The sequence below is a fragment of the Girardinichthys multiradiatus genome, chromosome 22, assembly GCF_021462225.1.
Source record: "Girardinichthys multiradiatus isolate DD_20200921_A chromosome 22, DD_fGirMul_XY1, whole genome shotgun sequence".
Lineage (NCBI taxonomy): Eukaryota > Metazoa > Chordata > Actinopteri > Cyprinodontiformes > Goodeidae > Girardinichthys > Girardinichthys multiradiatus.
The window spans coordinates 20,898,801-20,912,414 of record NC_061814.1 but is presented as its reverse complement, the minus strand read 5'-3'; the positions used below and the strand labels follow the sequence as shown (position 1 = coordinate 20,912,414).

General features: G+C 40.9%; 1 protein-coding gene across 1 annotated transcript; it reads left to right on the top strand.

Moving 5' to 3' along the window:
• The first annotated feature begins 814 nt into the window (after positions 1-814).
• LOC124858675 (max-interacting protein 1-like) lies at positions 815-12,965 on the top strand. Its single transcript, XM_047350807.1, has 6 exons — positions 815-1,221; positions 3,818-3,920; positions 4,102-4,131; positions 6,322-6,436; positions 10,883-11,054; positions 11,145-12,965. Exons 1-6 carry the CDS (start codon positions 987-989, stop codon positions 11,306-11,308), a joined length of 819 nt encoding a protein of 272 aa, XP_047206763.1. The 5' UTR covers positions 815-986; the 3' UTR covers positions 11,309-12,965.
• The last annotated feature ends 649 nt before the right edge of the window (positions 12,966-13,614 follow it).

Sequence of the window (13,614 nt, the reverse complement as noted above, 5' to 3'; positions counted from 1 at the left end):
TTACAAAGTGGTTTAAAGACAACAAAGTCAATGGTTTGAAATGTCAGTCAGTCAGTCATTTTCTACCGCTTATTCCATAGTGGGTCGCGGGGGAGCTGGTGCCTATCTCCAGCAGTCTATGGGCGAGAGGCGGGGTACACCCTGGACAGATCGCCAGTCCATGGTTTGAAATGGCCATCACAAAAACCCTGATCAAAGTTTTACAGAAGATTTGTGGCCAGAGCTGACAAGGTGTGTGTGAGCAAGGTAGCCTGAAAACCTGACTCAGTAACACTAGTTCTGTCACGAGGAATAGGCTAAAATTCAAGCAAACTACTGTGAGAAGCTTGTGGAAGGATACCCAAGATGTTTAAGCCAAGTTATATGGTTTAAAAAGAAATGATATCAAAAAAACGAATGAACTGTTTCAGGAATTTGAAGAAAGTAAAAAAATATAAATTATCCAAAAAATAATTTTGCTCATTGTTCTGGCATTTAGCAAATAGATGACTGTGGTAAAACGGTTTCGTCTGAATTAAAGTCAGACAGTGAGAACAAATGGCAGTGTCTTTTAACACAGTGTGCCTCTATACTGGCTGTAATGGTTGTAGATGATATGCAAATCGAACTAATACTGTGGCCACCACATTGTTTCCAAATATCAATAAATTAGTGTGCACAAAATATTTTGTCTGAGAAAATAAAGTGGCTTTGCTGCAAGCTGAAGCAGCCTTTATTTTTTGCCACTCTCCTGCAGTATTGATAATGAGGATTTATTATGGAACAGTTGACAATGAATGCAAAGTGCATGCGTTAGTGGGAGGGATTATCCACCAAGTAGGGCAAGTGGCTAAGGCTAAGGACTGCAATTCCATCCAGCCTAGTTCATTTCAGTCATCCGCACGGAGAACACACTAACAGGACAAGAGGAGCAAATTTCTGCGCAAGCCCTCTTCTACAATAAATTTAAAAAAAAAAGCCATACGTAAAAACATAAGGGAGAGGAAATGGTAAAGTACATTCGGCAGCACAGCAGCGAGCTGAGAAGCGAAGAGGTCCTGTCGGAGTCTGACGCGTCCAAGGAGCAGCAGGAGACATTAGGAGAGATGTCCGGCTGTTCTTTCAGCGACGCTTTCTACTCCAAATGTTCCGCAATGGACCAGCTCGGCACTTTCATGCGGAACGTGCAGGTGCTGCTGGAGGCGGCCAGTTACATTGAAAGCACTGAGAAGAGCAACGGAAGTAAGTAAACAAACGGGACATTTAATGCGCCGAGCAGACAACAATAGAGAGGGAGGGCGACAAAAGACGCGCAGCGGACAGATGCTCCGCTGGCCCCAGCAGCGCCTGCGATATTCCACCTGCGTCTCCTTATTAAACTGTCCTCTTTTAAGGCCGACACACTCAAAACGGGATCATTTAGCTATAAGTTAGAAAATGCATTGAATTTGTAAAATGGAGAATAATTGGTTTATCAGATGCAGTAGCTTGCGGCTATTCCGCTGCTGTTAAAACTGACACGTTTTTTTTAAATCATATGCACAGTTTTAAAGAGCCTTCCATATGCACTTGAGCCCACATTATAATAGCCTATTTGTGGCTGCAGATTTCTACACCAACCTTTTTTTAATTTTGAATTTAACAGAACCTATCTCGAAACTATTCCCTGTAAGCATACACATTCACTCAGAAAACACCTCATTCACTGCCTTTTTCTACTAATTAAGACTCCAATTCGGATTTGGTTTCCTCTAAAATGTCCAAATTCTGAGTCCTGCTGCCCTGTTCTCTGAAAGCTGCTGCTTCCTTGTATGTGTTGTTCACATGGTTTGCACATGGAACAAATTACAAAGTCACTATTGGTCGGAAACCATGTCCCCAGCCCCTGGTTCAAAGCAAACGACCAATCACAGACAGGCTTTATTTCTGACGTCTTATGTTACTGAGAAAGATGCTTCATGGGAACTGTAGGAAAACGTCATATAAACCAACATTGTTACTACTGTTAAAGTAAAGTAGGATATCGGAAAACACTGATAAATGAATAATTTCACAAGCTTTTTCCATTCGACATGGCCTATTGTAAATTATTGATTAAATATACTCTCACCGCCCACTTTATTAGGTACACTTTGCTGGCTCTGGGTTGGACCCTTTTTAGCCTTAATTCTTTGTGGCACATTTTGGTCCATTCTGACATAAAAGCATTGTGGAGTTGCTGCAGATTTGTTGGTTGCACATCCATAATGCAAATCTCCTGTTCTACTACATCCCAGATGTGCCCTGTTGGTTTGAGATCTGGTGACTTTGGAGGCCATTAGAGTAGGGTGAACTAATTATTATGTTCAGGAAATCAGATTTAGATGATATGAGATTCGTGACACTATGATGCATTATTCTACTGGAAATAGCCATCAGAAGATGAGTATACTGTTGCCATAAAGAGATTGACATGGTAAGCAGCAATTCTAAGGCAGGCTGTGGCATTTAAATGATGCACAGTTGGTAGTAAGGGGCCAGACGTACTCCAACAAAATACCCCAATATCATAATGCTATCACCACCGGCCTGAACCGTTGATATAAGGCAGGGCCGATGCATGTTTTCCTGTTGTTGCCAAATTTTGACTTTCATTTGAATGCTACTGTTGTAACAGAGACTTATCAGTGGACTAGGCCAACGTTTTCTAGTCTGTTGTTGTGAAATTTTAGTGATTCTGTGTGAACTGTGACATCAGTTTCCTGCTCTTAGCTGACAGCTGGTGTTCCCCTGCTAAAGTCCATCTGCTCTAACCCCTTAACATTTGCCCCAAAATAACCATTTGGAGCACAGGCAAAAACCTGGTTTCTCTGTAAAAGTAACTTTTAACATTTTAAAAATAAAGTGTAACATTCAGATGTCAAAACAATCCACTTCATAATGCTTTGGACATCTGTGGGCCTGTCCACGGGTCCCCAATGTTTAAGGTTCAATATGTTGCACTTTCAGAGATGGTATCCCGCATACTTTAGCTGTTACAACTGGTTATTTGTGCTACTTTTGCCTTTCTATTGCATAAGTGCAGAGAATTGCCGTGTATTTTCTCTTTTTCAGATTTTTCTCTACCTGGGAGAAATCTGTCTAGCCCAGCATTTTGTAGACCAGCCTATCTGGCAAATCCTGTTTCTGCCCAATTCCGATGCTCCGTTTTAACCTCAGCAAGGCATCTTTACCACATCTAGATACCTAAATGCATTGAGTTGTTGCCATGTGATTGAATTATTTATTATTGCTGTTACAGGGGCCCCAAAGAGCACTAGAATTGTCACAGAGGTCAGGTTTGCAAATTTGCTGGTCATCACTCATAGCAAAGGAGGATTCTGTTTAATAACTTTCATTCTCTGCTTAACCACAATCAACTTAACTGAGAAAGAAAATCTTTATTTATAGTTGTAAACAGTATTCAAATGTTAGACGTATAATCAACAAACATAAACACATGGCTGATCTAAAAAAGATTAGCTGGGAGCTGTGGTGAGCAATTATAGTTGGAAGGTCCCCAAATTAGATCCTGTTTAGGGCCCAAAACAACTTTGGGCTGGCTCTGGAAACAGAGAATCAACATTTTCCTCTTTGTTTGTCTGTTTCTGTAATTATGGAAACAGACAAACAAAGAGGAAAATGTTGATTCTCTGTTTTGTTTCAATATATGAATCTGTTGCAATTTATACTGTAAAATTTAGGTCAGACTGGATCATTTTATCAAGTAAATCTAGCCTCTCTTGTGTCGGCAACAAATTCAATAAAACAAAATAGTAATTCCCTTCATCTATTTTTTTATTTTTTTTGTCTTCATTAGAATGTGAGCATGGTTATGCTTCGGCATACCCTGAAACGCAGATTGCACATCAACAGAAACATCGTAAGTTCAAGAACAGGAAAGTGGACAATATGCACAACAGGTAGGTTATTGCTGTTCCACATTACTCATTATGTCATATTACCTCTGTTAATGACTGAAATACAGCAATAGCGTCAGCCTGTTAGGTTCTGTGTTTGGACACAGTATGCTATGCTGTTGTGGATCTGGTTTTTTCTGTTGATAAAATATTTGACAGTAAATGTTCTAATTTTTTTCAACAGATCAGCACATAATGAACTGGAAAAGAACAGGTGAGTGAAGCAGGACTGAGGAGGTCCTTTCAATGCATGTTCATGCTTTGTATGGCAATATTCTAAGAGACTATCCTTAACAATTGTGCATGTACAGGGGTTAGACAATGAAACTGAAACACCTGGTTTTAGACCACAGTAATTTATTAGTATGGTGTAGGGCCTCCATTTGCGGCCAATACAGCATCAATTCGTCTTGGGAATGACAGATACAAGTCCTGCACAGTGGTCAGAGGGATTTTAAGCCATTGTTCTTGCAGGATAGTGGCCAGGTCACTACGTGATACTGGTGGAGGAAAACGTTTCCTGACTCGCTCCTCCAAAACACCCCAAAGTGGCTCAATAATATTTAGATCTGGTGACTGTGCAGGCCATGGGAGATGTTCAACTTCACTTTCATGTTCATCAAACCAATCTTTCACCAGTCTTGCTGTGTGTATTGCTGCATTGTCATCCTGATACACGGCACCGCCTTCAGGATACAATGTTTGAACCATTGGATCCACATGGTCCTCAAGAATGGTTTGGTAGTCCTTGGCAGTGACACGCCCATCTAGCACAAGTATTGGGCCAAGGGAATGCCATGATATGGCAGCCCAAACCATCACTGATCCACCCCCATGCTTCACTCTGGGCATGCAACAGTCTGGGTGGTACGCTTCTTTGGGGCTTCTCCACACCGTAACTCTCCCAGATGTGGGGAAAACAGTAAAGGTGGACTCATCAGAGAACAATACATGTTTAACATTGTCCACAGCCCAAGATTTGCACTCCTTGCACCATTGAAACCGACGTTTGGCATTGGCATGAGTGACCAAAGGTTTGGCTATAGCAGCCCGGCCGTGTATATTGACCCTGTGGAGCTCCTGACGGACAGTTCTGGTGGAAACAGGAGAGTTGAGGTGCACATTTAATTCTGCCGTGATTTGGGCAGCCGTGGTTTTATGTTTTTTGGATACAATCCGGGTTAGCACCCGAACATCCCTTTCAGACAGCTTCTTCTTGCGTCCACAGTTAACCGTGTTGGATACGGTTCGTCCTTCTTGGTGGTATGCTGACATTACCCTGGATATCGTGGCTCTTGATACATCACAAAGACTTGCTGTCTTGGTCACAGATGCACCAGCAAGACGTGCACCAACAATTTGTCCTCTTTTGAACTCTGGTATGTCACCCATAATGTTGTGTGCATTTCAATATTTTGAGCAAAACTGTGCTCTTACCCTGCTGATTGAACCTTCACACTCTGCTCTTACTGGTGCAATGTGCAATCAATGAAGACTGGCTACCAGGCTGGTCCAATTTAGCCATGAAACCTCCCTCACTAAAATGACAGGTGTTTCAGTTTCATTGTCCAACCCCTGTAATTGAGTATAAAACGTAATAAAAAGAGGAATAAAGCAAAACAAGAATTGAGTTCACCAGTTTCAAGTTTCATAATGGAGCTCCAGCTGCACAAACCCACAACTTACCTTCGAAATTGAAAATACATTAATCATATAATGATAAAAAAGATGTACTGTAGGACTGTAAATGAGCTTATCACAGCACCTTAAGGGAAGTTTAATAATCAACCTCTTTGTCATTTCTGTATTTTACCAGACATCAGTGTGCATTTTGCAAGGCAAATAAAACATAGCCACAGTATAGCAACACTGTTCCTTGAGGACGTGCAGACATTTCCCCAATCAGCAAACGGGAAGCATCTGTTTCCAGACAACAGCGTTCCTTCCTGAAAGATTCCCAGCTGTGAAAGCTGACTGCCGTTTGTTTTTGGTTCTCAATGTGGCTGTTTCTGCTTTAAACAAGGAACTAGGGAATGGTAGTAAACATTTATTCTAACTTTAAATCACCTGCCATGCATATGTGAAAACTATCCTTTCAAAATAAAAGGGCACAACCAAAAGGAAGGTTCACAAGAGATTATTGTAATTCACAAAATGGAGGCCAATGCAGATATGACATCATGATTTGACCCACATTTTACTCCATTATATGTAGGCATACTGAAAGTCCTTTGTCAGTTATTGTTCTCACTTAGACCGCAGAGGCCTCTATGGATCACAAACAGAATAATAGATGATCTAAGAATTTTTAAAAGCTTTTTTGGTCAAGTTCAGTGTGGGGAATATAATGTACCCGTGTTTAGTCCCTGCAGATAAATTACCTGAACGATGTCTCCTCCCACAGGCGAGCACATCTCCGCCTGTGTTTGGAGAGGTTGAAGTCACTCATCCCTCTGGGACCAGACTGCAGCCGGCACACCACACTGGGACTTCTCAACAAGGCCAAAGCACACATCAAGGTGTGGTAGTCTAAGAGCTGTGGAGCTGTTGTGGGAGTTGGGACGGTGAAAGTAAAATTTTTAAAATACTTCTTGTGAGGGCAGCTTAGTTTTTATTTCAATTTCAAAACAAATTAATAGTCAGTATATATTATTTTAGGAAAACCTCAGTCACACACAGTGCTGTGAAAAGGGGTCAAATATCAGATTACCTTACACAATTTAATATCAGACAAAGATAGCCAGAGTAAATACAAAAAGCAGTTTGTAAATGATGATTTCATTTATTAAGGGCAAATCTTTCCAAACCAACCTAACCCAATGTGAAAATATTATTGTCACAAACCACATTTTCTGGACAGCAACGCTCTATTTCACTAGTCACACCAAGGCCTGATTACTGTCAGATCAACATGAAGCTAAAAGATCTCAGAATGCAACAAAACATACCAGATTTTATAGAACAAATGAGAACCAAGGTAACTGGCAAACCATTTTTCAGTGAGCCACAGTGAGAGCCATTATCCACAAATGGAGAAAACATTGATCAGTGGATTACCTTCCCACAAGTAGCTGACCTTCTAAAATTACTTCAAGTGCCCATCAAAGTCTCGCCCAGGAGGTCACTAAAGGACCCAGAACATAGCAATGCAGGCCTCACTTGCCTCGGTTCAGTGTTTGAGAAAAATCGCATCCATGGGAGAGATCCAGTTCGAAAACCACTGCTGATCAAAAAGAACATCAGATTGTTTGGACCAGGTGGACCCCTCTTTTGCTCGTGGCTCCGTCTCCAGATGGGGACGGGGGTCATTGGGGGCTAGGCTCAGAGCTGGGGGGGTCTGGGTCCTTCAGGTTCGGGCGGCGCCGGCACTCATCTTGACTGGTGCTGGGGCGGTCTGCCTGTCTCCACCCTAGAATGAAGGGGACCACGTCCTGAGTCTGGGGATTGGTTGCCCCTCTGGGGTATGGATACCTGGACCTGGGAGTATAGAGTATGTATGGGGAGTGTGTACACATGAGGGTGGGAATGTGTGATTGAGACTGTTTGTGCCTGTTTTTGCACCAGGTTGGGTCTGGGGCTGCTCTCTCTCCCCTCCACACTCCCTGTCGGAGGTTGGTGTCTCTGCCTGCTGGTGTATTGGTGGCTCTCGGTGTCTGGGGCTGGGTGCTTTGGTGTGGGCTGGCTCACTCCCGGTGGCTACTTGCCAGGGCTTCAGCCTCCTGGCTCTGTCTGGCCTCTGCTGAGGGTTGTGTGCCCCGGGGTCTCGGGTCTCTGGGTTCATGGCTGGATCTTCTCTGGCATAGACGGCTGCCGGCGGGGCCTGTGTGCTCGTTGCTTCTGCACGGTGGCTCCCACCGTGCTCTTCTCTGGGGGTCCTGACGGTGGTCCTCACAGGGTTGCGATGCTCTAGAGGGGGTCTTTGGATGTCTGTGGCTCAGATCTCCTCCATATCTGTCTCGGGCCAAGGGGGGCAGGCCTGTGGCTCCTCACACTCGCGCTTGCATATTTTTATGAAGAACTCTTAAATAAACAAGCACACTCACAGGTGTTTGGATTCAGGTGTTAACAGATACACAGATGTTCTATATTGAGCTGCATTTGCCAGTAAATACATCTTGTATTCATTAGTAACATGCACTTTTCAGTAAAATTGCTGCTGGTATGCGTTTCTGGTGTAGAAGCAATCTTCTAGGGTGTTATCTTGTGTCCTCGTCATTCTTCTTTCTCTCCTCCATTCTGCAATTGAAATAATCTCAAAGCAGTTTCTAATAAAGTTTCTTTTAGAAATATCAAGTGGAACATTATAGCGTTAGCCGTAATGCTCAGAAAGTAAATCTGTTAGGCTTCTCGTTGGCACTCAGACAACAATTGTTGGCAGAGTGCTACTCTGCCGGACAGGACACCAGGAGGCATTTCACATAGACTAGAAAACATCCCAACGTCCGCCAAAACACATAGGGAAATATTCTGTGGACTGATGATAAAAGTGGAACTTTTTTGAGAGGTATGGAGCTCCTCCAGAGTTACCACCGGCCTCTTGGCTACTTCACTGATTAAAGTCTCCTGCCTGGCCTGTCAGTTTAGGTGTGCAGCCTTGCATTGGTAGTTTTGCAGCTGTGACGTATTCTTACCATGTTAAGATGATGGATGAACTGTGCTCCTTGGGATATTTAAAATTTGGGATATTGTTTGAACTTCTCCACAGCATTCTCCCTGACCTGTCTGCTGACTTCCTCGGTCTTTGAGATGCTGTTTGTCCACTGATATTCTCTGAAAATCACTACTGAGATTTAGATCCACAGATTGAGTCTAGTTACTAAGTGACATTTAAGGCAACAATTTAAACTTCATTTTATTTTGGAGCTTTCACCTGAACGATTTCTTGCCTTACCTGTCTTTCATTAGATCTTTTAGCCCACACCTGCTCAGGTTGCTAAAGACAGGTTGGCTGAGAGGACCACAGTGTCTGAGCTACATGATTCGGACAGTGGGATTAAATAAAACAAAGCACCCACCATTTAACACAGCTTGCGTTTGTCAAATCATTTTTGGAGTTGAGTCAAAGTAATAGTTGATGTCTTTGGGATGCCATATAAAAAGCTATCCTGGCAGCAGCCTATGAGAGTTTATCACCTGGAGATGTTATAAATGAGAAAGCTGGTAATATTGACTTTGGACTTGTGTGTTTGAAGTCCAAGAACAGAGGCTTTTTAAAAGTTACTGTTCTCTTTCTATGTTTGGAACAAGAGGTCACGTATTTTAAGGGTGGAGCAAGTGCAGCTGGCATAGGGCCTTAAGCTTTAGAAAAACAAAGCAAACCAAAATCAGGATCCCTTTAGCAAAAATCAGTGATTAAAGCTGTTCTCCCTTGCTTGGAGAGCTCTCTAAAAACAAATGATTTCATCTATAAATTTCAGATCTAAAAAAGTGTGCCCCTGAGTCAAAACTTTGTATAACCACCTTTGTTTCCACAGGTAAGGTGAGAGCCTGTTGACAGGACACAAATTTGTCTTTCCTAGAAGAGTGGCGAGAAGAAATCCAAATATGTGGACGAAGGCACTCATATGACACCAGAATCAATAATCTTTTAGCCTGCATGCAAAAATGCTGCATTCAAAAACTCATCATTTGAACACACCATCCCCACACTGCAACATAATGGTGGCAGCATCATGCTGTGAGAATCTTTTTCTTCAGCAGAAAGGTTTTTATTTTTAAATTATACGAATTAGGCTGTTGGCATGACAACAGTTTGCACAGATAATGAGACAATAATTTGTGGTGATCAACTGTCTGCCCGCCCTCCTGGCAGCAACATTAAAAGTAAAACAAAACAAGGATCAGACATTTACCGGAGAAGATTTTAATGACTAACCAAGGCGGAGGTTTGCTGTGTTTCTATAAAAGTATTAAAAAAACAGCTCTAGCTTAGACTTTGCAGAGCTGTAAATCGTTCCATGTTAAAATAGATAATCAGTTAATTTGTTGATTACTAAAAACAATGGATGTCCTGCACCTTTACTGAAGGTTTTTCTTCTTACTGTCCACTTTTACTTTGTTGCTTCTAATGTTCCATAAAATTCTTTATTCACTTTGCAATCATCATCTTTGCTATCGCTCCCAGAAAATTACTTTCCACTTCTACTTCCACTTACATTTCTATTTTAATAATGTATTGACATTTGCTACCTGTGTTTCTCAAACCTCTCAGCTTCTGACCCACATGACCTCAGCCATTTGTTGATTGTAGAAGCATTTCAACAATGAAAACACACAGCATCACCAGCAGATATTTTGATTTGATCTATTTTTAGATGCTGCTTTTTCTCACCTATAACATTTACAGGCCAAATACACTTTACCATGATCTCTGAAGATCCCACACTTGATTGGCAAACTCCAGTAGGGTCTTCACCCCAACTTTGAAAACAGCTTTTCTATACCGCAGTGCAAAAGTGTTCATACCCTTTATACTTGTCAAATAAGACCAAAATTGAAATAGGCAGTCTACATGCAAAATACAAAGTGAGTTGGAAAACACTGCACACCCCCCTGAACACACTCCCACCATAAAACATGGTGGTGACAGCATCATGCTGTGGCAGGGACCAGATGGATGGAGCTAATTTCAAACATATATATTTTTTTAATAAATAAAAAATATTTGAAAACCAGGTAACATTTTCCTTTTATTTTCCAACTGTGCACACTTTGAACCTCATAGGCACCAGGTGTTCAGCTAAACCCAAGCCAGCAACTAAATATTCATCAGAAAAGCACACACTATATTTGACAGCAGCAACTACATACATAGATCCCTGAGAATTTGCATTTCTGTTTAACTACATGGAACATCTATAAAATGTTCCACAGTTGATTTACACAGATTGCAAGCATTTTCTTTACATTTCGGCACAATTACAAGAGATTTAATAGGAATGCATGTTCCTTTTATTTTTCTGAAGAAACTTGAAGAAATGGACCGAAGGAGTCAGCATCAACTGGAGACATTAGAAAGGGAACAGAGGCACCTGCAGAGGCAGCTGGCTCTGTTGCAGTCTCATGGTGAAAGGGAGAGGGTCCGCACAGACAGCTTTGGCTCCCGCATGGACTCTGATCGCTCGGAGTCTGACAGAGGTCAGTTTTGCAATAAAAACCCTTTACTAAAATTTTTCAACAGTTAATTGCAAATTGATTTGATTTTTTTTTTTTTTTTTATGTATGCAGAGGAAATTGAAGTGGACGTGGAAAGCACTGAGTTCTCCCATGGAGAAATGGACAGTGTTAGCACCAGTGGTGCAAGCGACCTGGATGACCACAGCAGCCGGCAGAGCTCAGCCAGTGACGAGGGGTACTCCACCTGCAGTCTGAAGCTGGCCTTCTCTGCTTAAAGAACCAGCCTATACCTATGCTGAAGCTGCAATCTTTGGCTTTCTCCATTCAAAGTACCAGCCTACAGCTCCATTCTCCCTCTGCTGTCTTCAAAAGAACCAGCCTCCCACATGAAAAATCAAACATAGCCCTCCTAGAACCAGCCTTCAGTTCAGATCTGTCCCTTCAGATGCCAGCAGCCTTCTCTCTGTCTCTGGCACACTATTACAACAATAAATCGTTGGTAATCTATAACTAATATCAAATCACCGTCCCCTTTACCTTTTGTCAGTTCAAATGAACTATAATTCTTTAAAAAATCGATCCTGTGGAGGACCAGTTATTTAGCCAGTGTCAAACATTGAAGGGAAAATTCTGCTTTAATAAAGCCGATCATTAGAAAACCAGCAAATCCCATTTTTACACATACACACAACCAGCAAGGAGCTTACCATTGGAAACATATGCCTTGTAAAAATGCCCTTTTTTCACTTGATAACACATTCAGACAGCACTTCTTGTCAAGGTACAAGCCTACAAGGGCTAAAATATAGTTTGCATTCCAATTATGCTCCACAAGTCCGTTCTGCTTTAGGACCCACAAATCAATCACTGATTTAATGTGGTGTCCCTCCTCTTTAACACCAGTCCAATCAAAACAGATGGCATGTCGTTCCACCTTTGTTACCCTAATATATTTTGCATGATTCTATTTATTTTTGATATATTTAATTGTACTTGAGTTGTGCTTGAATGGCAAACTTTTGATCACTGTTTTAAAAAGTTTGCTGGTCTTACTTGGCAGAAAATTCCCCACAGAAGCATTTACTTTGCTTCGAGTTAAACGCATTACTCAGTGTTTAAAATGCTTTTACACTGTGTGCAAATTCAATGAGTTTAGTCAGTAATAAGCTAATCTAGCACTTGTCCAAGCACAAAGCTCAAGCAATAATACCTGGTTTGATCATATGTGTGATGTTGGTCGGGTTAAGTACATTTTTTTTTTCCATCCGTTCCAACTCAAAATACGGGGATTTGTACTTGCTTCGGTAGTAGAATCAGCTACTAATAATCAGCAGTAAAATGATTGTAATTTGACTTGAAAAGCTATGGTGCATGCGTCTTGAATGTAGCCTTTCTAATATTGTAATGTACTTTGGATTGACGAGTCTAATAAAAGTAATAATGTTGGTAGCATGAACAGCAAACTACAGAATATTGGTTTATACTTCAGTGTTTAATACTGTATCTTTTTTGTACTGTAGCAGATGAAGAAAAAGTTGAATTTCTTGACATATAAAGACTTTCCACTGAAATTTGAGCTATATTTAATACAGAATTGCACTGCTGATTTGTTTAATAGAAACCAAAAACAGATATTTCAATATGAACATTTATCCTAAGTAAATCACCACCAATTTGTGTCTTAACATGGGAATTGTCCAACACCTTGTTGGAGATTCTTCCCCTGTCCAGCATGTTTGGGTAACTGCAAAAAATGCACTAAAGCAAATGTCAGAATTATATGGAGGCACAACCCAGAATGTTTTTCTTATGCTTACTCAGCCGTCCAAGGTGATTTTTGTGGAAATTACGTGCTGCTGGTCCCCCTGCTAACAATTTGTTACAACTCCTGGAAACTATTCCTAGAATCTTAATAAAACCTTTAAACACGAAGACATGCTAATGTTGTGTTCTTTAAGCTTGCAATCAAGGTCTATATTATTCAGGTGCATCGCAATAACTTCATTATAAAATTTAAAGTCATATTTTTTCATTATAGAGTGATATATTTCATTTTGATGATTATGAATTACACCGATTGAAAGCCCAAAATTTTCTTCCCCAGATTTGTATTAATTATTACTTAACAGTAATTTAAAAATAAGGATTTTTAAATACAGAAATGTATTGGCCTGTATTGTCCAGTAGACAGCCTTTGACACCCTTCATAAGGACGGTAAGGAAGTTGGCTGTAAACACCTACAGGTCCTTCTCAAAAAATTAGCATATTGTGATAAAGTTTATTATTTTCCATAATGTCATGATGAAAATTTAACATTCACATATTTTAGATTCATTGCACACTAACTGAAATATTTCAGGTCTTTTATTGTCTTAATACAGATGATTTTGGCATACAGCTCATGAAAACCCAAAATTCCTATCTCACAAAATTAGCATATCATTAAAAGGGTCTCTAAACGAGCTATGAACCTAATCATCTGAATCAACGAGTTAACTCTAAACACCTGCAAAAGATTCCTGAGGCCTTTAAAACTCCCAGCCTGGTTCATCACTCCAAACCCCAATCATGGGTAAGACT